Consider the following 23,657-nt stretch of genomic DNA (forward strand, 5'->3'; position numbering starts at 1 on the left):
AAGAAGAAAAGAAGATGGGAAAATGAAGATGTGGAATGAGTCATGTCATTACAAAATAGAAAACAAAGTAATAGTAGTGCTCTTGTTTTCACTTGATAAAGTCCCCTTTATAAAAAATAATAGGCCGAACTCACCTTTGTCTTTTGTTATTTAACAAGGTGTCAAACGCTATTACAATTCCCAAAAAAATCTCAGCAGCCGATTAAAAAAGAAATGACAAGGTGAGTTCGGCTCATTATCAAAACATTTGAGTGCAAATATCGGTGTCTCTGAGGAATGCTAAAATGAAGGACCCCAAGGTTGCTCCTTTGGATTTACTACGTGAATCAAATTGGGCTCCTTGCGTCTGGTTTTGCAAGGGTGTCCTTCATTCTAGCACTCCTTGTGTGCAGTATAGAGTTTATAGATACATATATAAAGCCTTAAAAGTTGGAAAGGGATTATGTCTAGTTGGAATTAGATACCTGTACACCTTACAAGCCCTATCCATCCAATTGAAAACAGATATTCTATGCCATCCAACATGTAAAATATCCACTAGAAAGATGCTAATCTTCCAAGCAGAGCCAAGGTGATGATGTTGGAGGAACTCCATGCTTTAGAACAAGTTGTTGTGGGCTCGACTCCAGCGAAATACATTCAGATGCTAATCCCAAGTTTGATCATCCCATTCCACCATTGGGAATAGCAAATCCGTGTTTATGTTATTCTTTGATAGACTAGACTTGCCAATTGCCATCCTCCTTTCACGTCTACAAGTCTACAACTATACTAGCAGGATAGCCTATTCGGACAGGGCCCACATTTTAAGTAAACGATAAAAAAAAAGGAAATTACCAAAATACCATACTCTTATTCCCGGCAGTATCAATTTTGGAACATTCCCTCTCAAATTGAGTAGTTGGTTGGGTCGAGGTTTGGAGACTAATAACAGAAAGACAAAAACCAGTAGAGAGAAGAGAAAGGAGACGACGAGACGTTATCTTCAGCGAGACCAGGAGCGTTCATTCATGGCAGAACTGACACGTGTCTCTCGACACTTCTATTGACACCAGACAGCCCTATCCTTTTCCATCTCTCTCTATGTATACCTTCACAAGATTTTCCCTCTGCTCTCCATTAGTACTAGATTCTTTTCCTCAAAACCCTAATTTCTTTAGAAAACAGCTGCTTCGAAACCCTAACCCTAGCCCTAGCTTTGCTTCATCTCCTTTTGAGATTTTCCAGCCATGGATCATGCAGCGGAAGCTCATAGAACGGATTTAATGACGATTACTCGTCATGTTCTGAACGAGCAATCAAAGTATCCTGAATCGCGAGGAGATTTCAGTATTCTCCTCAGTCACATCGTTCTTGGATGCAAATTCGTTTGCACGGCCGTTAACAAGGTCTCTTCTTCTTTCATTTCTTATCTGTTTTGGCCTTTCTGTCTGTTTATTAGGGATAGTTTCATTGGATTCAGTTGCTAGCAGGAATGTAGTGGTTTTTCTTTAATTCCTATTTCTTCTGTTTAGACTGATAAATTTAGGATTTCTATTAATCTTCATTAGCAATAATCAATAATCAGTGCTTATATAAGCACTTACAGATGAACATGATAGAAAATAAGGATAAGCATAAGAATGGTAATTCTAATCTAAACAACCTACCACAATCAAACTTTAGATCCAACGGTCAGATCTACTTATTTCGGTCAGTCAATTGGAGAATCTAAACCTAACATGGAGTTGTTTGTTTTCTGTTGAAGGATTGAGATTTCGGTGAGTCCATTGGAGAATCTGATCAGTAGTCATCTAGGTTTTGAAAAATACAATTTTACAGACTTGTAGAATTGGTTGATTTTAGAATAAGGAGAATCCTATCAGTAGGAAGTGAATGAAGGTCTGTTAATTTATTTATTAAATTTTTTTTTTTTTTCAAATGGTTGGGAATAAGGATTTTAGTGCAGAACACTACTAAATTTTGATGACATTGTGTAGCATAGATTGGATAAAGAAAGAACTCGATAAATGATTTTAATTGCAAAATTGTCTTAAATATAAGAAAAATTGTTGTGAGGGGCTGAGAACAGAAGCATTAATTGATAGTTAGTCATCATCCAAGCATATATTCATGAAAGATCTTGAGATATTGCTTGATTTTCTCAGAGCGGTTTACAATCATATATTGTTTTAGGAATGGAAGTTGGATAATTGATTATACAACGGATATTATTGTGTAGTTTACACATTTTTTTTTTATCGGTAAGCTGGGATTAGGCAGACCCCTACCAGAATATTAATATAAGAAAGATGATACAGTGAAGGAACAAGACCACATCCCAATCCTTAAAACATGTTTAAGGAAGGGGCAGAACAACCAAGGAGACAATACCCTTGATAACGAAACTCCAAACTAGTAAGAGAAGAGAGAATACATGTGACCTCTAGAGACAGTCCCCATACTCAATTGAATTTTAGACCCTATTGAAAGGTGTCTTTCATCTTCTAGCTAAACTTTCTTGCTCTCTGACTCTTCCTCAACTTCTGAACCTTTGGAGATTTTGATTTTCTTTGATGGGGGGGGGGGGGGGGGGGGCTTAATTTTCTTCTGTTGGGGGAGTTCTTCATTCGCTTCCTGATCTGACTCTTCCTGGGAGGAGGAGTACTCTATTTGAGTCCCAATCATAATGCTATTGGGCTGATTTGTATTACTTGTGGCTGCCTTGGTGGTGTCAATGGGAGGACAATTTTGAATGCCTTCCACCTGACTCCTACGAACATCTTCTTCTTGAATTTTTTTTGCCAAGACATTGTCTTCCTCATGATTTAGAGATTCTAAGATACTGAACATGTTTGCCTGAGCGAGATTTTGGTGTGAATGCTGATGCTCACCAGTGTAGTTTACACATGATGGTCCCTCTAATGAAATTCATGAAACACCACATGATGTTAGCTCTTTTCAAGGCCTATTGAAGGTGCTTCCAAAGAAAATTTTCAATGGCTGATAAGACATGTGCTAGTTTAAGATAGAAATCCAAATGCAGAAGTTATGGAGAAACTTCTATTGCTGGTCGGGTTCATATGATGTTTTCAAAATCCATTTTGTAAGGCTGTTATATCAGAACTTGCATTCTTTACTTTTCTTTTTCTTGCGCATCTGCTTTCTAATGCCTCCCCACACCCCGCAATGGCAGGAGCCTCGTGCACTGGGCCGCCCTTTTTTATCTGCTTTCTAATCTGTCTAATTTTTTATTTTTTATTTTTTCTATGCTTTGGCTTATCTTTGTTATATTTACTTAAACAGGCAGGTCTCGCAAAACTCATCGGTCTTGCTGGAGAGACTAATGTTCAGGCAAGTCTTCTATGGATTTTGAACAGGGGATTTTCTTTTACACTAATGTCTCTCTCTCTCTCTCTCTCTCTCTCTCTCTCTCTCACACACACACACACACACACACACACACACATACTTATTGCCCAGCTGCTTATTTCTTATTATGTCAAAGCACTGTTTATTTCTCAATGAAATGCAAGCCCATTAGACATGATGGACTGAAATTTTGGACAAATTGTAGATTCGGATTGAATGGGTTTTCAGGATACCTGCTATTTTCTAATCATATTTCATTTTTGAAATAACAAATCCTTAAGACAGTTTAAACATTCTTCACATCGAGCTTTTCTTCTTTTCTAATGATCGCCTCTTTGTGTGGATGAGAATCATACTGGATTTGATAATCTGTACTTATGGATGTTTTCCACGTCAAATGTAGGGTGAAGAGCAAAAGAAACTGGATGTTCTTTCGAATGATGTTTTCGTCAAGGCCCTCTGATAAGCAGTGGCCGAACAGTAAGTTTTGCAATCTGTGAATTATGTTACTAAAAAAATATGTGCATTTGGTGAAGTATTCATTTAATGTTTTAAGGTTATCAACTATTTATGCAGAGCATTCTTGTTTCAGAAGAGGATGAGGAGGCAACATTTGTGGAGCCATCCAAGCGTGGGAGGCTAGTTTTCAAAAAGTCCTGTTAAATCTTAAACCTGACACAGTTACAAATTCGGTTTGAGCTCTTGCTAATTGTGCAGGTATTGCGTTGTTTTTGATCCATTGGATGGATCCTCTAACATTGACTGTGGTGTTTCCATTGGAACTGTATGACCTTCATCCCATTGTCTTTCTTTCATACGGTGCATGGTTGATATTTTCTTCTACTTTTATAGGTAAAAATCATCCTTGTTCAAATTGTGCTTCCTTCTTTCTCCAGTGTATAAGTATGAAATAAAGAAATCACCAGAGAGTGGTACTTCCCTGATATTGTTGTCTTGAATGCTACTAACTGTAAACTATCATTACAATGTATCTCTTGAAAAAGCTCACTTTGATGGTGATGATTATAATGGTCAAATCTTCTTTTTGCCTCTAGATCTTTGGGATATATATGATGAGACATGATAATGAGCCAAATCTGGATGATGTGTTGCAACCTGGGAAGAATATGCTAGCGGCTGGCTATTGCATGTATGGAAGCTCTTGCACGGTACATATTAAACACCATCCTCCTTTTTTCCCTCATCCGTCTTCATATGGTAGTATGTTACTATGTTGTCATGAAGGCGTGAACCACAAAAGACATGCACCATCAACTTTAATTTCTTAACTTCTAAAGTTGGTTCCATAAACTGGGTGTATCTGGTCATATCCTAGCATGCACAACCCCATTGTCTCTATGGAACCAATGGTCATGCCTTGTGCTTCAGTTTTGATGCAATCATCATTTCAGAAGTTCTATGTTCCAGTTTGTGCTGAGCACTGGAAGCGGCGTCAATGGTTTCACTCTTGATCCATCTCTTGGGGAGTTCATACTGACTCATCCGGACATAAAGGTGCGTATGGTGGTGGAATGTTGGATATTCTCACTTAAAACCAGTATCCATCTTCAATGCACTTTTATCCTTTCATTTTTTGAGATATGCTCTGAATGTCTACTCTTCCTAGCTAGTTTTCAGATAAATCATACATGCAGCTCCATATCAAGTTGGGTCTGAGTTTTGGGAATGATATGGATTGTCTTTCTGAGTTTCTGTGCTATTAAGCCATACATTCGGTTCTCTTCCTAGATAGTTTTCGGATTAATATAATTAATATGCATACAGTTTACTATCAAGTAGCGTCTGATTTACCCATCAAAAAAAAAAGAAAAAAGTAGAGTCTGATTTTTCAAAATGACATGGATTGTATTTTATATTAGTTTGTGTGTTATTGGATGGTTTATTGCAACTTTTCATTGGTCCCTATGGTAATTTAGCGGTTGTCATTGTTTATTTGTTTTATTTCCGTACCATGTAGATTCCAAAGAAAGGAAAAATCTATTCAGTGAATGAAGGAAATGCAAAGAACTGGGACGAACCGACAGCAATGTACATACAAATCAATTTTCAGATTTTTACAGTTTTATTAGTTACTAAGGGGGTTCTTGCTTAACATTACAGGTAAGTGGAGAAATGCAAGTTTCCCAAGGACGGTTCACCTTCAAACTCTCTGAGATACATTGGAAGGTATTTGGATACTCTATCCTGCCATATGTATGAGCTGGAATTTGTGCTTTTTCTGAGATGGAGATCAAAACGACTATCCAGATGAATTAATTATCCATGCATCTCCACTAGGAAAAGATGACACCATAATGATTGAGGAAAGTGTAAGGTTCATATATTTTGACAATTTTTGCATGAGATGTACAATATCTCATCTTTTCTGAGTTCCAGAAAAATCTATTCAGTGAATGAAGGAAATGCAAAGAACTGGGACGAACCGACAGCAATGTACATACAAATCAATTTTCAGATTTTTACAGTTTTATTAGTTACTTAGGGGGTTCTTGCATAACATTACAGGTATGTGGAGAAATGCAAGTTTCCCAAGGACGGTTCACCTTCAAAGTCTCTGAGATACATTGGAAGGTATTTGGATACTCTATCCTGCCATATGTATGAGCTGGAATTCTTGCTCTTTCTGAGATGGAGATCAAAACGACTATCCAGATGAATTAATTATCCATGCATCTCCACTAGGAAAAGATGACACCATAATGATTGAGGAAAGTGTAAGGTTCATATATTTTGACAATTTTTGCATGAGATGTACAATATCTCATCTTTTCTGAGTTCCATCACTAAACGGATAAGCTTTAAATTTTTTACTCTTTATTTAGTTGATACTAAATCTGATCTGATTCTCCCAGACATTGAAATACATGTAACAAAATGAATCCTAGCTATTTGGTGCTATCTGTTGACTTGTCCTGCTTTTAGTTCTCTGATGGTGAGGTTTAGAATCAGATTCACATCAGCTTGGTTGCCATGAGACTTGGTCCGGTTCTAAAATCCTTGTTTCTCATAGATAATTCTTATACGTCATGGGAAATAAGGTATACTCTTCTTTCTTGATGTATACTTTTTATATTATAAATTATCTCAACAAAGAAGAGAAAGTGCAAAGGGGTTTGACAATTACCTCTCTACAAAAACAGAGGCATTCCCTTTCAGCAGAATATGACAACCCACCCAAAGATTGGACATTCGGTTCGTAGCAATTAGCATTGGTAACAGATCCTAATTTCCTAGAAGTTGGCACACATCCTTAAATGGTAGAGGTTTACTTGGTATGCACGGTAACTGGCATTTAAAGGATTGAGATCTCTTCAATCCTCAAATTTGGAACCATATCATACATATTAGTAGAAAATATGAGGGCCTTGCCTCAAAAGTTCCGTTTCCCATTGCTTGAATGTGATGAATGTGTCTCCGAAACCTGAGATCTTTGTTTTGAAATTGCCACTTAGGTGAGCTGCTGTCACATAATTATTTGAAGGGAAAATACAGATACACCCCCTCAACTATGGCCAAATAGACCCCCCTAACTTTTCACGCTATAGTTCAAAATTCATCAGACACCCTTGACAACTTCTTCGTTCCCGTCCACCCCGTCACATAACAAGCATTATTGAAAACTAGGGGGGTGTCTTTGGTACCTTGATACCACGGGGTTAGAAGTGGAATTTGGCCATAGTTGAGGGGGTGTATCTATAATTTTTCCTTATTTGAAAATTCATTCATGATTTGAGAAAATTTTGAATTTTCAACTTTTTAGACTTGTGGTAGCTGTAGATTAAACCATAATGTTGTGAGTATGGTGTAATCTTCTCTTTTTTATAACCCGTGAATGGACACTACAAACAAGTGAGGCAGGAACAGGAAAATTTGCATTCAGCCTTCCTTTTTTCTATGCAAATAGATTTTTAGTCTAATATTACTATTATTGTATGCAGCATGGTAGCTGATGTCCACCGTACATTGCTTTATGGAGGAATATTTTTGTATCCTGCAGATAAAAAGAGTCCAAACGGGAAGCTACGGTATGTTGGAATATTTTCATTCTTTTTCCACTCACGAAGTTCAAGCATGTTGCTGCTATATAATTATAGATAGGATAATGATAATCAGTGGCATGCCCTTATATAATAAAGCTATTCAGAATAGTTTCGTGAGTTTGATATGCATCTTATGATGCAGTGTTCTATATGAAGTATTTCCAATGTCTTTCTTGATGGAACAAGCAGGCGGTCAAGCTTTCACGGGCAAACAACGGGTATGGGAAATCATATTCTCTAAAAACCTATTAATATTATCCATGTGTTACACTCCATTCCACACTTCAAAATGTAAGTATCCTTTAGACCTGTTTGGAGAAAAATGCTTGGAAAGAAAAATATTTCTAACATGCCTACTTTTTTACTCAGAAAAAGATGAACTTAAATCTACGCTGTTCAATTTTTATGTAGAGCGACCTTCAATTTATGATAATATCCCTCTAAATTAAATATAATCATAACATTTACCTCTAAATTGTGGAAAGAAAAAAAATTTCAGAAAAAGAGTTTCCGTCGTAAATGTGTTTTTCTCGTAATCCAAACATGGCCTTAAGAGGAACATCCTTTTCGTTAAGGAAAACGACCATGAACAGCAAGGACCCATCTAACATGTGGACATCAATCGGGTTTATAATTTCTGTTGACCATCACAAGTTTGGCCTATTACCCTTGATCCCACCCTTAGCTGATGATTCCAGACCTTTGATCAAGCATGAAGGAAAAATTGTCCGATTGGTATCTTTAAGCCATTGATTTTTGCACACTTAGATCTTGCAAATGAGATCTCCGTTTGGCATCAGACCTGGACCCACTGGATTTCCCTGTGATGGCCCATCATATCAACATTCCCAATCACTAAGCCCATATGCCACGTGTGGATTAGTTCATGGTTGTTTCTGTTCATCAAGCCAAGATCATCTTCCTAGTATATCGCCTTCAAGTTTTGGTTATATCTTAATTTGACTAACAACAGATAATGAACTAATGGTATCCTCCATTTTTGCAGGCAATTGACTTGGTTCCTACAAAGATCCACGAGCGGTCTCCCATATTCCTTGGCAGCTATGATGACATCCAAGAAATAAAAGCACTCTATGGTGCTGAATAGAAACAAGCGTAATCTGTAAACCCCATGTTTCTCTGTATCCTTCTCAGTACCCTCCACTATTGTACATTCCTCATAAATACTTGTCATTAATTTTAAAGCTCAAAACTTCAACAACGTCTCTTATGTAAAGAGAAAAACTCTAATTCATGTGTGAATTACATTCCCATGTGGTAACTCACAAGATTTATGGGTGAATCACATTCCTAACAAGCATGATTTTTGCACACTTAAATCTTTTTGTTTCTGTCAATCCAGGTTTATCGTAGAGAAATCAGAGTTTGCTACTATCATTTTGGAGCAAATGAAAAACTCTATTCCTTAATAGTAATTGTGTTGGAAAAAACCATTGCTATAAAATTTTGTTTGCAGAAACAGAAAGACCTAAATGCAAGAAGAATCAGTTCCATTGATATTTTAGTTTATCAATGTTCACAGATACATCCATGTAGGTACATGGTGAGTTCTGGAACTTCACTATCAAAAGAAAACACACAATTAGAAAAAGAGAAGACAAGCTCGAGTTTGTGTAATTATTAAAACATGGTGGTGTCAATATCAGAATTCTTATTATATTATTATATTGTAAAAAGTAAATTATAATGACAGTATTGCGCTTGATTTTCTACTTTAATAATCAATTTTATTAGCCAAATGTAATTCTATTTCAAAAAAAAAAAATCATTTTTTTTTTAATGCCAGTAACCAGACATGATTCTAAGTCTTTAGAATCGGTATCAAAATAAAAACAAAATCAAGAATAAGAACTAAAAATAAAATAAAAATAGAATCAGAATAGTTGTCGAACGCACCTTGCACACAAGCCACGACCTGGGATTTGAGGAATTGGGATCTTGGAAACCTAAAAACAATAGTTGAACAACCAATTACTCCAAAAGCTTAAACTGATAGAGATGGCATTATTTAATCTTTTGTACTTTGGGTTAGCATACACGTAGCACATGTGATCCCTCTTTTCGGTTGTAATGGTTGGCTATTACAAGTGAATATTTAAAATAAAGGAGTTCTGAGCCCAGAATTTGGTCTGATACCATGTTAAACAACTAATTACTCCAAAAACTTAAGTTGATGGAGCCGGTGCTATTTAATCTTTTATGAAGAGACTAGTCGGCACCATGATATTATCAAAGGAAGAAAATGCATGAATACAATACTATTAAAGCCAAATGCCAATGTAAAGAAGTGAAAAGTATTAAACCAAAACATCTAAACATCATCATTGTCATCAAGAGGAGAAGTAGATGAATTCCTGAACGTTCACCAACATAGCCTGGGCCTTTTGGGCATCATGGAACTCGGCGCCATGGCAACCATCCTCGTCGAATCGGGCCACCACGTTGACCCCAAGCCTTTCCAGCATCTTCACAAATTCACAGTCACGATCAAACAGTGGGTCTCCTCCACAAGCAATCACCAAGCATTTTGGTAGCATCACCTCTCTTCCATCACCTTCCTTGTTAGCCATAGGGTTGCAATATTCGTGGTCCCTGTTTGCCCCATCCGGCAGAGCCATACGCCACATCAGATCAGAAGCATAGAGTGGCAAGTTCCGGTTATTTTCCAATCTTAGCTCCGATTCAGTCCTCTCAACCCCACCAAAATAAGGCTGGTTCAAGATCAGCCCCACTATCTTCAACGGTTGAAGGTCGTCCAAGCCCACTGCGCACAAGCCAGCACGGTAGGCTATGTTGCCGCCCGCACTTACACCCATAAGAAAACAACGAGAGAAATCACCAAAAGCCTGTTCAAGTAAAAAAGATCAAATAATGCCATAGCTTAAGCTTTCGGAGTAATTGGTTGTTGCACATGTTATCAGAGCAGCCACCACATCATGTGTTCGAGTGTAACGTTAGGGGAAAAGATCTCAATAGCATATTCGCCTAGAAGAAAAACAAAAATTATGTTTCCATTATGGTGTGACAGAGCGGCAATTACTTAGATATGTTGGTATCGCTGGAAAAGCCAAAGGGTCAATAGGTCAGGTTTTACTACAACTACTTGAGATGCGTTCGGATAACATTTCGATTGAGTATGGCTTCCACCATTCCGGAAGCCAAGGTCTTGGGTTCAAAACTCCTTGATATTAAAATTCCATATTTAATGGCGAACTCGAAAGAGAAGCCACATGTGCCACATATTGATCAACCCTAAAAAGAGTGGCCACACATGAGGAGGAGTGTTAAAGTATAAAAAAGTTAAATAACGCCATCTACAACAGCTTAAGGAGTAATTAGTTGTTTCACAAAACCTTCAACCATGGCTCGCCCGAATGTTGGTGTTGGACCCACCGGATTGCATCGAGTGCGTCGTCATAAGCAGCGGGAAGTGGATTCTCTGGCGCGAGTCGGTACTGCACCGAAACGATAAGAGCGGGTAATTCCTTCGCCATCCGCTCGCAGGAGTCATGGAATAATGTAGCTGCTGCGCTAGAAAGGACGAATCCACTTCCATAAAAATAGATTATGATGGGGAGCTTTTCATGAGAATTTGCAGGTCGAAAGAGACGAACCCAGGTTTTGTTAGCATGATTAAGGGGTACGTCTTTGGAGAAGACGGGTCGGGAATGGGAAGCATCAGAGTCTTCTTCTCCGATTGGAAAAGAAGTAGGGAGGAAAGTGGAGGGTCGGGTATTCGAGACATATAGATTGTGGAGGATCTTCAAGGAGTCCAACGAATCTTCGGGCTTTTCGGGAGATGAAACTCCCTCCCCTGCTTTCATGATGCTCTCTCTTTCTCCCTCGCCTTCTTTCATGGTGCTCTCTCTTTTTCTGGTTTGAACAGTTGAAAGTTAGAAGAGGACTGAAAGTTTAATGAAAGAGATAAGTTCTGACAAGCCATCGTCGTTGACTAATTTGTTGGTGGTTCGGGACAATTTGTGGGTCCCACGATCGTGGAATATTTGGGTACGTGTATTAAAATATGGGAAATGAAGGCACCCATCTACTACTATATAGCAGGAAGAAAATTCCGTGCAGGTCATATTCCCCGACCCCATCTTGGAAAGCCCTGAAATACAAACTGAGCACTAAAAACAAAATCCAAGAAATGGGAATAGTCATCGACCCCATCTGCACCCTCTGCAAATCTGAGCGTGAATCTATCGATCATTTGTTCTTTAAATGTAGCTACTCTGCTTGGATATGGAAGATGATTCTTTGGAGAAGCGGGTATCATAGAAACCTCCTGCGATCTCTTGTAGATGAAGAAGAATGGATCTATCTCCACTCAAAAGGTAAAGGTCAAGCCTCCACAGCCTTAAAGCTCTGTTTTAGTTCCTTAATTCACAACCTGTGGCTGGAAAGAAACCAGAGAACATTTGAGAACAAATTAAGACACAAGCGTATTTTGCTGAAAGCCATTCTATCAGATATCAGTATCAGGTTAAATGCCCTGATGATCAAAGACAAAGCTTCTCCATGGAACATTGCGTCGGTAATTAATTTTAAATATAAGTTCAATCCAGAAACCTGCACCAACAAATTTTGCTCATGGATTCCTCCGGAAGAGTCGGAGCTCAAACTTAATACTGATGCTTCTTTGGAAGCAGAGGGAGGAGGGTTGGGAGGACTCATTAGGGACTCAAAAGGAATGATTCACTCCATGTTCTCAGAAAATGTTGACAAGGAAGAAATATTTGAACTTGAAATTCTGGCTATCGAAAGAGGAATTCGCCTTGCTATGTGCCTGGACCACACCAACATCTGGATAGAATCTGATTCAAAATACGCTGTGGATGTTGTTCAAGGATCCATACCTCCGCCCTGGAAGAAGATAAATGTGATTATTCATATCCGGGACCTCCTGTCGCATTTCAATAAATGGCGCATCACCCATATATGGCGAGAAGGTAACTCTGTTGCTGACCTCCTCTCCAAAAGATCATTCCCATGGAAAGGTTGCCCCACCCAAGTGCTGTTTGCTCCCCCCCCTTCTTCTCTCGGTCGTTGACGACGACCGAAATGGAACTCTGTTTTTGAGATTGTAGGCACTGGTTGACTTTTTCATTTGTTCTAGTTCTAGTTTTGGGATTTTCATCCCTTTGCTTTGGCTCTGAAGGCCCTTTTGATGTGCTTGCTTATTCATCAATGAACCTGGTAGGGGTCTTGCCTAACCCCAGCTTACCCATCCAAAACAAACAAAAAAAAAAAAGGAAGAAAATTCCAAATTTTTTCTTTTTTTTTTCTCATAATTACACGTACGCATTACCCTCTTACCATCAAACCCTTTAATGCTATGCTAAATCTATTTCCATGAGAACTGATGGGAGCGTAAAATCGTCAATTTAATGACCTTATCTCTTTTTAGACCTCCCCTCAAGGCTCTCTGTTTGATGCATCTCACTGGCAGAAGAGAAAATGTGCCACTTCCTTGTATGCCCCTGGGTTGCTATCCCTCTCTATGCCTATATGGAAGGGTAAAATCGTACCTCCACTTTCTTTAATATATTTCCTCTCTCTCTCTCACTCTCTCTCTCTCTCTGTCTCTCATGTGTCATGTAAGAGATATTTCAGTTGTGTTTTGAGTATAGACATTTTAATTTCACCTCCGTGGATTTATCTGTGCTGCTTTTATCTTTGTGCTGTGTATAACAAAGAGATCCATGGATTATGAACCACTTATACAAAGTCCATTTATGGTTTTGCAAAGTCCATTTATGGTTTTGCTTGCATTTTATAAATTTGTTGGGTCGTTGATGCTTCTTGAATATCAAGAAAAAAGCTCAGGCTTTAGCATCTACTTCTTTGAGAAAAAAAGCGCAGATTGGTCATTGTACAATTTAGTATGGATTTATTAGATGCATACCACCTGTTTGATAGAATGCCTCAAAAAATTATATTGTTACATGGAATTCGATTATTGTAGCAAATTTATTTCTGCTTTCATCCATTGCTTTCTTTCCTTTTTCTTTGTCATTTTTTTACAAATTAATTGTTTTATTTGTTTGCTTAAATTTAGCCCCTTTTAGGGACAAATTGATTTTACAAATTACTTTTTCTTTGTTTTCTTTTGTTTAATGTAGTCCATTTTAGGAACTGTTGAGGATAATTACTTTCAAGAAAGGGATCATCTTATGGAAATGATTTTTGGGGCACAACCTATTTACGTTGTGGCCCATCAAATGGATGGTTTGGATCATCCTATGGTTTGCCGTATAGTACCTTTTGAAAAATACTGAACTATGCAAGGTTACACGAGATAAAAGCTCTAAAAATAAGGGGGTTTGGGAGTATCATTATCCCACCCCTAAAATTCTTGGGGCATAACCTATTTACATCCTAATTTGCGGAACTACCCTAACCTTTAAAATCAAATGTTTGAATTCGGTCTAGAGACCGTCAACTTACCCAATTTGCTAAAAATGGCCAAATGCCATTTCTATTGCAAATTAGCGAACTATGTTACTCTTTTTGCAAATAGTGCATAGCAAGTTACTTTTTTTTTTTGTGCAAAAACTCCTACTTTTTTTAATTTCTTTGGTTAAATTAGGCCCATTTTAGGGTCATTGATTTTATAATTTACTTTTTCCGTTATTTTCTTTGGTTGAATTTAGTCCATTTTAGGGAGGATGATTACTTTTCAAGAAAGGGTCATCACCTCATTTATTGTTTCCATGTAAAAATTTAATTTTTAAGAAAATTTTAATTATGATTGTTTTTTCACAATCCTCAATATCCAATATCTGTTTATTTTAACACATATATACCATCCTCAATATCCAATATCTGTTTATTTTAACACATAATTTCAGTTGCGGTTTTTCAAAAATAAAAATAAAAAAATTACATGCACTCAAAACTGTCACACATGAACTTCAGTAAAGTGAAAGGAACCTCTTTATGTTTGGACACACAGGACCGTTATATGATTTACTGTGAAGAATGTAATGTGTTATTCCATCTTTTACTATGTATGTTTAAATGGAATAAAACTTTGATCCCTGTCTCTGCAAGGTTCAGCAGCTACGGTTCATGCATAGATACTTCTCTTTATTTTTTACGCATATATTCAATAGGTATTGATCTTTGTTTTTTTTTTCCGGGTTTCTCTCCAAAAGGCAGCACCTGTGAAGAAAGAACTTAACACACATTGGTGGGTTGTAAGTAGAGTGTTGTGTTATTAACTGAATATTCAAAATTAGCGGTTGCTTTACATGTGGGTGTATCCAAAATACAACATTTTGCATTAATATCTTTAGATATTCATTCAAAGCTGGTCAGTTATCTATTTCTGTTTTTACAGTTCCAGGACTAAAATTTCAGATTCACTCTTTAGGTTTTCAGATGAGAGTTTTGATTGCACGGGTAATATACAAGCATGCTCTTTCCATCTGAATGTTTACTTTCCGTTTTGTGTTAGCTTTTTAATAATTGTATCTTTCATAGTTTTGTTTCAACATCGTCTGCTTTCTTTCTCTCTGATTTTTGAAGTTTGGGTTTATGTGTTTTTGGCAATTTGTATTTTTCTCATGTTTTCGGAATTGGGTTTTTATTTACTTGATCAATGTTTTTTGCTCTGACCAATTGGACTCACCCCAATCCGTTTTCAGTTGTCACAATCTTAAATGAACACAGCCTTAGGGTTATTGAATATTTTTTAAGATTAGGCTCTTGATTTTGCTGTTACCCTTTTGGAATCGAGTTTTGCCCCTCCCCTTGCTCTATTTACGTTCTTGGTCTTCCAAAACTTGGTTTTTTCTTAATTATTATTCGCAGCTTCACATGGTTATTACAGTATTCACAAAAAGGGAAGATATATGTCTATCTTATCCTTCAATTTCTGAATCTCTATCCGGTATTTTCGTTTCTCTAATCACTAGTAAAATTATTTCATGGAAAGAGGAGTTAGAGGAACAGAATAGAGGGTCGGTTTTGGACAGATTCAAGGAGCCCCAAATACAATGACAAGGATTTTCGGATGAAGGTTGAAGACTAAGTGAAAACATTAAATTTTTTTTGTTTGGTATTTGTGTCTTTTGTGGTTTGCATTTTTTTGGCGGATCAATTCAGTCAATTTTCCATTTCACTAATTCACCAATTCAATTTTTAACTCTTTTTTAGATTCTCTTAGCAATGGTTAATTCATGGAGAGTAATAAAAAGTGGAGGCTTCTATACACTTATTTCATCTCAGAATCAGTTATTGGAGGCAAATATTGTTTCAGAATTTGAATGCTCTTTTCCAAGCTTAACTATTCTTTCTATGAGTTTGAAAGAATTAATGGATTTTTATAAAAAAAACTCTTAAAAATAAAATAAAATAAAGTTTCCCTTTATGGACCTGTGTTCTGGCTTTATTTTATTGGATTTTAATTTCTGAGTACCTACTCGATCTAATTAACTTCCAGCCTTTTCATTGCACAGGTTTTCTGCCATTGCTTCAACTTTGGAATTTTTTGCTGTTTCTTCCCATTTCTTTTTGCTTTTCTCTTATATGAATCTCAATGACGAATGATGTTTTCCTCAATTCAGTGAAAGGTTCCATTAATCCTTCAATTTTGTTTGTTACTTTTTGGGGTCTTCATTTTATTAGTTTTTGCTTTTATGACTTAACCTTTAATATTCGCTACTGTCTCTACACGTGGATGCATATTTCTTTCGTCATAATTAGGAACCACGACGGCCAAATGAATATCATGCTCCACACGAATATCAAAAGTTAATGACATTGAAAATCCACTACTTGATCGTACTTCATCTAATCTATGTTTTGGTGCCTGGAGATGTTCAAGGTATATGATTGAGCCTGTCAATGATTGTAAGTTTGATTTATATTTTTCTGAGGACCCAAGCACATGTCATTTACACTCACATGTCAAACTATGTAAATATAACTGTGAAACTATCGTGCTTAGATACCAATCACCAATCCATGAAGGGAAGCGCCAGTGTAATTCTCATAATTCTTATGGGTTCGGTACTCCTAGATAATATAAATCTTTAATAACAATTTCTCTGATTAGTAGTTTTTTTTGGGGTTCAGATTTTGTGCCCAACATTCCAATGTTAAATATGTTTACTGTATGATTAAACTTAATGTGATGAATTGAATACTATGAATTGTATACAATCACATCAGCATTATTATGGATCTTTCAAATGGAAGAAAATATGTTTGGATTTTGTGATGGCCATTACCTGTCTGTGCCTAAATAGCGTCATTTTAATATTTGGTTTGTTGTTCCCACGTAGATTTTGAAGCTTTTAGTTAGGAATGTCTGTTAGTTAAATCGTCTGTCTTTTTAAATTTGATTTGTTGTTCCCATGTGGATTTTGAAATGAATAAGTTTCTAGGAATTTTCTAGAATAAGTTTCTAGGAATTTTTTCTCTTCTCTTCGGGTGGTTTGTTGCCATTAAAGAAATCAAGTACTGAGTATTAGTTGTTGGCTACCTTCTTCTACAATAAAAGCCTCTGGGTTGATCTTCTACAATCTAAACCTCTTTAGAGATTTCTAGATTAAAATTTCTTATTTGATGATATGATATGATTCATTTATTTTATTGGTCGGCCCGTGCATTTTTTTACTAGTGTATTAAATATGGGAAACGATATCATCACTACTGTATTTTGAGGAAGGCACTTTTGACTTTATTAAAAAAGTAGAGTATCGTCAGCACTATGATCCAAACCGCTCATTAGATGGGCCACATTTTTGGCGGTGATAAATTCACCCCTCACCCCCTAATTTTCAAAATGGACGGTACAACCCACACCATAGGATGATCCAAACCGTCCATTTGATGGGCCACAATGTAAATAAGTCATGCCCAAAAATTCATTACCATAGGATGATTCTAACCCTCCGATCTAAAGAAGTTTCCCCAGTTTTGAATGTAGGTGCCAGAGAAAGGAACCAAGGTTATGAGAGTAAGTGGAGTTGGGCGGGCTGCTCTCCAGGGCCTCATTCATAGATAGAGTAGTGTGTTTGTGTTACGACTGATGAGCAAGTGCACTTTAAGAAGCATGACAAAGCAATGACCCTAAGTTCTGTCGCTACCATCGAGTGGTCAGTCACCCGATCGAGAAATGCTTTGTCTTAAAGGAAAAGATTATTGAGTTGGCTTGCAATGGCACTACAAGAAAAGTGACATTCACCGACGGTCATGACCATCGGTGCATATGCCAATGAATGTCCGTGTAACTTACACCGACGCTTTCAGTGATCGTTGATGATACTACCGTGCCTAAAGGTATTTACCGACGTTTCCTTCAAAGCGTTGGTGTTATCAATTATACCAGCATTTATGAACGTCGTTAAAAATAAAAAAACAAACGTTGGTGTTATGGTTATCACCGACGTTTTAAGTAAACCGTTGGTGTATGTAATATTACACCGACGGTCATGACCGTCATTAAAAGATCCATATGGGCTTTTGATATGTGTATTTACCGACGTTTTGTGACCATCGGTAAATACAACGATGCTAAAGACCATCGGTGAATATATCATTTAACGACATTTTGTGAGTTATTCACCGGCGTTTAAGGACCATCAGTGAAAATGTATGGCCATACTATGAATGATAGAATCACCAACGGTCCTGACCGTCGGTAAATATAGATTTTTTTTTAAAAAAAAAATGCCATTATTCTAAATGAGTCCATCATATTGGGATACAACTGTAATCTGACTTTCATTCAATTTTCATTTGTATCCCATTCAAACCATAACATCTTGTTACAACAATTAATAACATCCAAACCATACATCACCTTACTCAAACTACATTCTACACACTAAAAATCCCAAGTCTACTGTCAAGATGCAAAATATCCAAGTCTATAAATGAAAATATGATGGTAAATAATGCAGCAACCATCCCTTCCTCGCTCTTGCAGCCACCATAACTTGTCTTATGAATTCCAATCTGGACTATCATCACCTGCAATACATCTCCTACCATTCCGAAAAAAGCATCACCTACAATACATCAAAAAACCATAAATTAAATGAGAACATATTATTACCAGCTTGTACAGAAATAGTGACAGAATAGGCATGTAAGAAAAATAATCATCATGGGAATAAAAGAAAACAATCAAAGCTATTACCGGCTCGTACAGAAATAGTGACAATCAAATACCTTTTTTTTCTCCCCAAATTTGGGTACATTTACACTACAACGCACATGTTTACATTTGAATACAAACAACCACATAAATATATCCACATCCACAACCTGTTTGGATACACAACCATTACATTATGCACAACCTGGGCTTCGATGATGTGGCCGCCACCAAAACCTGTTTTTACGTTCATTTTTACGTCGAAAGAAATGGAGCCTTAACTTAAAGGGATCTCTTCAATCCTCAAATTTGGAACCATATCATACATATTAGTAGAAAATATGAAGGCCTTGCCTCAAAAGTTCCATATCCCATTGTTTGAATGTGATGAATGTGTCTCCGAAACCTGAGATCTTTGTTTTTGAAATTGCCGCTTAGGTGAGTTGCTGTCACATAATTATTTGAAAATTCATTCATGATTCAGGAAAATTTTGAATCTTTAACCTTTTAGACTTGTGGTAGCTGTGGATTAAACCATAATGTTGTATGGTATAAATCTTCTCTTTTTTATAACCTGTGAACAGACACTACAAACAAGTGAGACAGGAACAGGAAAAGTTACCTTGCAACCTTCCATTTTTCTATGCAAATAGATTTTTATTCCAATTGTACTACTATTGTATGGAGCATGGTAGCTGATGTCCACCGCACATTGCTTTATGGGGGAATATTTTTGTATCCTGCAGATAAAAAGAGTCCAAACGGGAAGCTACGGTATGTTGGAATATTTTCATTCTTTTTCCGCTCACGGAGTTAAAGCATGTTGCTGCTATATAGTTATAGATATGATAATGATAATCGGTGGTATTCTCCATTTTTTCAGGCACTTGACTTGGTTCCTACAAATATCAATGAGCGGTCTCCCATATACCTTGGCAGCTATGACGACATCCAAGAAATAAAAGCACTCTATGTTGCTGAATAGAAACAAGTGTAATCTGTGAGCCCCATGTTTCTCTGTATGCTTCTCAGTATCCTCCACTCTATTGTCCATTCCTCATAAATACTCTTTCATTAATTTTAAAGATCGAAACTTCAACAAGGTCTCTTATGTAATGGGAAAAACTCAAATTTATTTGTGAATTTACATTTCCATGTTGCAACTCCTCGCAAGATTTACCATTTAAAAAAAAAAAAAAAACTCGGAATATTTATGGGTGAATTAACAAGCATGATTTTTTGCGCACTTAAATCTCTCTGCTTATGTCGATCCGGGTTTATCTTAGAGAAATCAGAGTGTGCTATTGTTATTTTGGAGCAAATGAAAACTCCGCTCTGTTCACTTGTTTTCCCGAGAAAGGAAAGGAAAAGGTTTCCCAAGAATCTAACGTGGCATTAGGAAAAGAAGTCTAGGGAAACTGTGTAGGAAAAGGTTTCCCGCACCTGTTCACTTGCGCAGGAACTGTGCAGGAAAAGGTTTCCCGAGAAACTGCTTGCCCACTTTTTTCACTAGTTTTCCTGGAAAAGCAAATCTGACCAAAATAAGGCTCTGTTCACTTGTTTTCCCGGGAAAGGAAAAGAAAATGTTTCCTGGGAATCTGACGTGGCATTAGGAAAAGAAATCCAGGGAATCTGTGCAGGAAAAAGTTTCCATAGACTGTTCACTTGCGTTGAAAAAGGTTTCCAGGGAAACTGTTTGCCCTTCTTTTTGCACTAGTTTTCCAGGGAAACGAAATCCGTGTGTTTTTGGTCGGAAATGAAATCCCTAAAGAGTGGGAAAATGGGCTTTCCAAGTCATTTTTTGCTTTTTTGCAAATATTCCACATGTGTAATTCTATTTTCCCTGGAAAGCAAGTGAACACCAGAATTCTATCTTATCAAGGTCTTGTTAGGGAAAAAATAAGTTGTTTTCCAGGGATTTGCTTTCCAGGGAACGCAAGTGAACAGAGCCTAAAGGAAAAAGGAATCTCAAACTTGTGAGAAAAGACTTATTTCCACATCAATTTTTCTAATTTCCATGTCAGATGTGACAATTTCCACATAGGCTTCTTCAAAATCCCGTGAAGACAAGTGAACATGCGAATTTTAGCTTTCTAGGGAAAAAAGGGGGTGTTTTCCTGGGATTTGGTCTCCCGGGAACGCGAGTGAACAGAGCCAAATAGTAATTGTTTTGGAAATAACCATTGCTATATAATTTTGTTTGCAGAAACAGAAAAACCCAAATGCAAGAAGAATCAGTTCCATTGCTATTGTAGTTATCAATGTTCACAAATGCATCCACGTAGGTACATGGTGAGTTCTGGAACGTCACTATGAAAAGAAAACACACAATTAGATTTGGATTTACTCTCAACATTGTCGATCAAATGTAATTTATTTTGCACTGCTCGAAAAGGCTATTTTGGTCTTTTTCATCTTAATCTAGGTATCGTAAAGCTCGCCAACTTTGCCATCAATAATTTCCTTCTTTCTCTTTCTTGAGGCTAATATCTGCTTAACCGTACTCAAGGCTTTCTAAGTTGTAAGTATACTACTTTTGAAGTTGGCTCTAGTACCATGTGAAAAACAGAGTGTGCGGGATAAATCTCATTGAATCACATTACATGTAAACTATTTATCTATATGATAAAGGGAAAGCATCCTCTGAAAAGAGGCATAGTAAAAACAGATTTCATAAGTTTGGTGTGGAGGGAGTAGACCAGCGGACGTCTCTAACCCTTGGTGAGGTCCTACAATTGAATTGTTTAGATATTTGAACAAGGTAGGCCCCACCCATACTTACTATCACAACCGGTACTCTTTCTCTTCTCTTTGAGCTTGAATTCTTATTGGGGATGCAAGGATAATGATAAGAGCACAACCATGTTTTGTTAATTGCACTAACTCATCTTGTCTTTTATTATTTAAAGAGCTGTCAAAGGTTATTATAGTTCCCAAAACGCTCTCACAAGCCAATTATAAAAGAAAAGACAAGCTCGAGTTTGTGTAATTATTAAAACATGGTAGTGCCAATATCAGTAGTCTTATTTTATTGTAAAAAATAACTTATTATGAAAGTACCACACTTGATTTTCTACTACTTGTTAATAATCAATTTTATTAGCCAAATGCGATATTCTATTTCAAAAACAAAAAAAAGAATAATTTTTTTAATGCCATTTACCAAACATAATTTTAATTCTTTAGAATCAGTATTAAAATAAAAACAAAATTGAGAGTAAGAATCGAAAATAAAAAATAAAAAATAGAATCAGAATAGTTGCCAAGCACACCCTAAGCTTATATGGATGTGGTTAAATCGACATAAGTTTACTTAATTTTCATAGATTCACTTTCCTAACTTGCGATTTATGCGTGTGGGCTGTCAATAAGACGAATTCTTGTGTTATCATGACTAGGAGTTGTAAAATGATCGATCTTGATCCTCAACTAAAAGCATGTGATGGTAAACCCATCCTGCCTCCATGTTCCTTGCTCTGTAAGTGAAATGGATGGCGTTGACAAGTGATGTCTTTAACATTTTCTCTTTTGGTAAGCAAGCTGGGATTGAACCTCGGACATCTTCTGGGTTTGCCATTACATGTGAATTTTTAATATCAAGGAGTCTTGAACCCAGGATCTTTGCTCTTTGCTCTGATACCATGTGAAACAATCAATTACTCCCAAAACTAAACATGATGGAGATGGCATTATTTAATCTTTTATTATAAAGAGACTACTCGATACCATGATATTATCAAAGCAAGAAAATGCATGATCAAATACAATACTGTTAAAGCCAAATCCCAGGTAGGGAAGTGAAAAGTATTATACCAAAACATCTAAACATCATCAATGTCATCAAGAAGAGAGGTAGATTAAATCCTGAACGTTCATCAACGTAGTCTGGGCCTTCTGGCCATCATAGAACTCGGCGTTGACATGTGATGTCTTTAACATTTTCTCTTTTGGTAAGCAAGCTGGGATTGAACCTCGGACATCTTCTGGGTTTGCCATTACATGTGAATTTTTAATATCAAGGAGTCTTGAACCCAGGATCTTTGCTCTTTGCTCTGATACCATGTGAAACAATCAATTACTCCCAAAACTAAACATGATGGAGATGGCATTATTTAATCTTTTATTATAAAGAGACTACTCGATACCATGATATTATCAAAGCAAGAAAATGCATGATCAAATACAATACTGTTAAAGCCAAATCCCAGGTAGGGAAGTGAAAAGTATTATACCAAAACATCTAAACATCATCAATGTCATCAAGAAGAGAGGTAGATTAAATCCTGAACGTTCATCAACGTAGTCTGGGCCTTCTGGCCATCATAGAACTCGGCGTTGACATGTGATGTCTTTAACATTTTCTCTTTTGGTAAGCAAGCTGGGATTGAACCTCGGACCTCTTCTGGGTTTGCCATTACATGTGAATTTTTAATATCAAGGAGTCTTGAACCCAGGATCTTTGCTCTTTGCTCTGATACCATGTGAAACAATCAATTACTCCCAAAACTAAACCTGATGGAGATGGCATTATTTAATCTTTTATTATAAAGAGACTACTCGGTACCATGATATTATCAAAGCAAGAAAATGCATGATCGAATACAATACTGTTAAAACCAAATCCCATGTAGGGAAGTGAAAAGTATTATACCAAAACATCTAAACATCATCAATGTCATCAAGAAGAGAGGTAGATGAAATCCTGAACGTTCATCAACGTAGTCTGGGCCTTCTGGCCATCATAGAACTCGGCCTTGACAAGTGATGTCTTTAACATTTTCTCTTTTGGTAAGCAAGCCGGGATTGAACCTCGGACCTCTTCTCAGTTTGCCATTACATGTGAATTTTTAATATCAAGGAGTCTTGAACCCAGGATCTTTGCTCTTTGCTCTGATACCATGTGAAATAACCAATTACTCCCAAAACTAAACCTGATGGAGATGGCATTATTTAATCTTTTATTATAAAGAGACTACTCGGTACCATGATATTATCAAAGCAAGAAAATGCATGATCGAATACAATACTGTTAAACCCAAATCCCAGGTAGGGAAGTGAAAAGTATTATACCAAAACATCTAAACATCATCAATGTCATCAAGAAGAGAGGT

At 36.8% G+C, this 23,657-nt stretch overlaps 2 protein-coding genes and 1 pseudogene across 3 annotated transcripts; 2 read left to right on the plus strand and 1 right to left on the minus strand.

Annotated features, from left to right (window-relative positions):
- Window positions 1–449: 449 nt before the first annotated feature.
- On the plus strand, window positions 450–8,532 carry LOC143888191 (fructose-1,6-bisphosphatase, cytosolic-like; annotated as a pseudogene). Its single transcript, XR_013254501.1, has 12 exons — window positions 450–1,388; window positions 3,286–3,333; window positions 3,755–3,831; window positions 3,928–3,989; window positions 4,069–4,135; window positions 4,407–4,520; window positions 4,780–4,866; window positions 5,330–5,400; window positions 5,878–5,943; window positions 7,311–7,397; window positions 7,555–7,630; window positions 8,419–8,532. The product of XR_013254501.1 is annotated as a fructose-1,6-bisphosphatase, cytosolic-like (transcript).
- Window positions 8,533–9,573: 1,041 nt separating this feature from the next.
- Window positions 9,574–11,349, minus strand: LOC143888190 (3-O-acetylpapaveroxine carboxylesterase CXE2-like). Its single transcript, XM_077392537.1, has 2 exons — window positions 10,787–11,349; window positions 9,574–10,279 (listed from the first exon to the last, which is right to left on the minus strand). Exons 1-2 carry the CDS (start codon window positions 11,288–11,290, stop codon window positions 9,764–9,766), a joined length of 1,020 nt encoding a protein of 339 aa, XP_077248652.1. The 5' UTR covers window positions 11,291–11,349; the 3' UTR covers window positions 9,574–9,763.
- Window positions 11,350–11,583: 234 nt separating this feature from the next.
- LOC143888796 (uncharacterized) lies at window positions 11,584–19,531 on the plus strand. The gene is made up of 3 exons (XM_077393198.1): window positions 11,584–12,385; window positions 12,553–12,632; window positions 19,430–19,531. Exons 1-3 carry the CDS (start codon window positions 11,584–11,586, stop codon window positions 19,529–19,531), a joined length of 984 nt encoding a protein of 327 aa, XP_077249313.1.
- Window positions 19,532–23,657: the final 4,126 nt, after the last annotated feature.

Source organism: Tasmannia lanceolata, unplaced genomic scaffold, assembly GCF_043159265.1.
Source record: "Tasmannia lanceolata isolate RefF3 unplaced genomic scaffold, GAP_Taslan_0.1 ptg000012l, whole genome shotgun sequence".
Classification (NCBI taxonomy): Eukaryota; Viridiplantae; Streptophyta; class Magnoliopsida; order Canellales; family Winteraceae; genus Tasmannia; species Tasmannia lanceolata.

Bases quoted from the DNA above. Each gene is read 5' to 3' on its own strand.
- LOC143888190 (XM_077392537.1), bottom strand. From the start codon at position 11,290: ATGAAAGAAGGCGAGGGAGAAAGAGAGAGCATCATGAAAGCAGGGGAG. The intron at 10,280-10,786 runs GTTTTGTGAAAC...TTACTTGAACAG, and splicing joins CGGGCGAGCCATGGTTGAAG to GCTTTTGGTGATTTCTCTCG.
- LOC143888796 (XM_077393198.1), top strand. From the start codon at position 11,584: ATGGGAATAGTCATCGACCCCATCTGCACCCTCTGCAAATCTGAGCGT. The intron at 12,386-12,552 runs GTAACTCTGTTG...CATTTGTTCTAG, and splicing joins CACCCATATATGGCGAGAAG to TTCTAGTTTTGGGATTTTCA. The intron at 12,633-19,429 runs GTAGGGGTCTTG...CCATTTTTTCAG, and splicing joins CTTATTCATCAATGAACCTG to GCACTTGACTTGGTTCCTAC.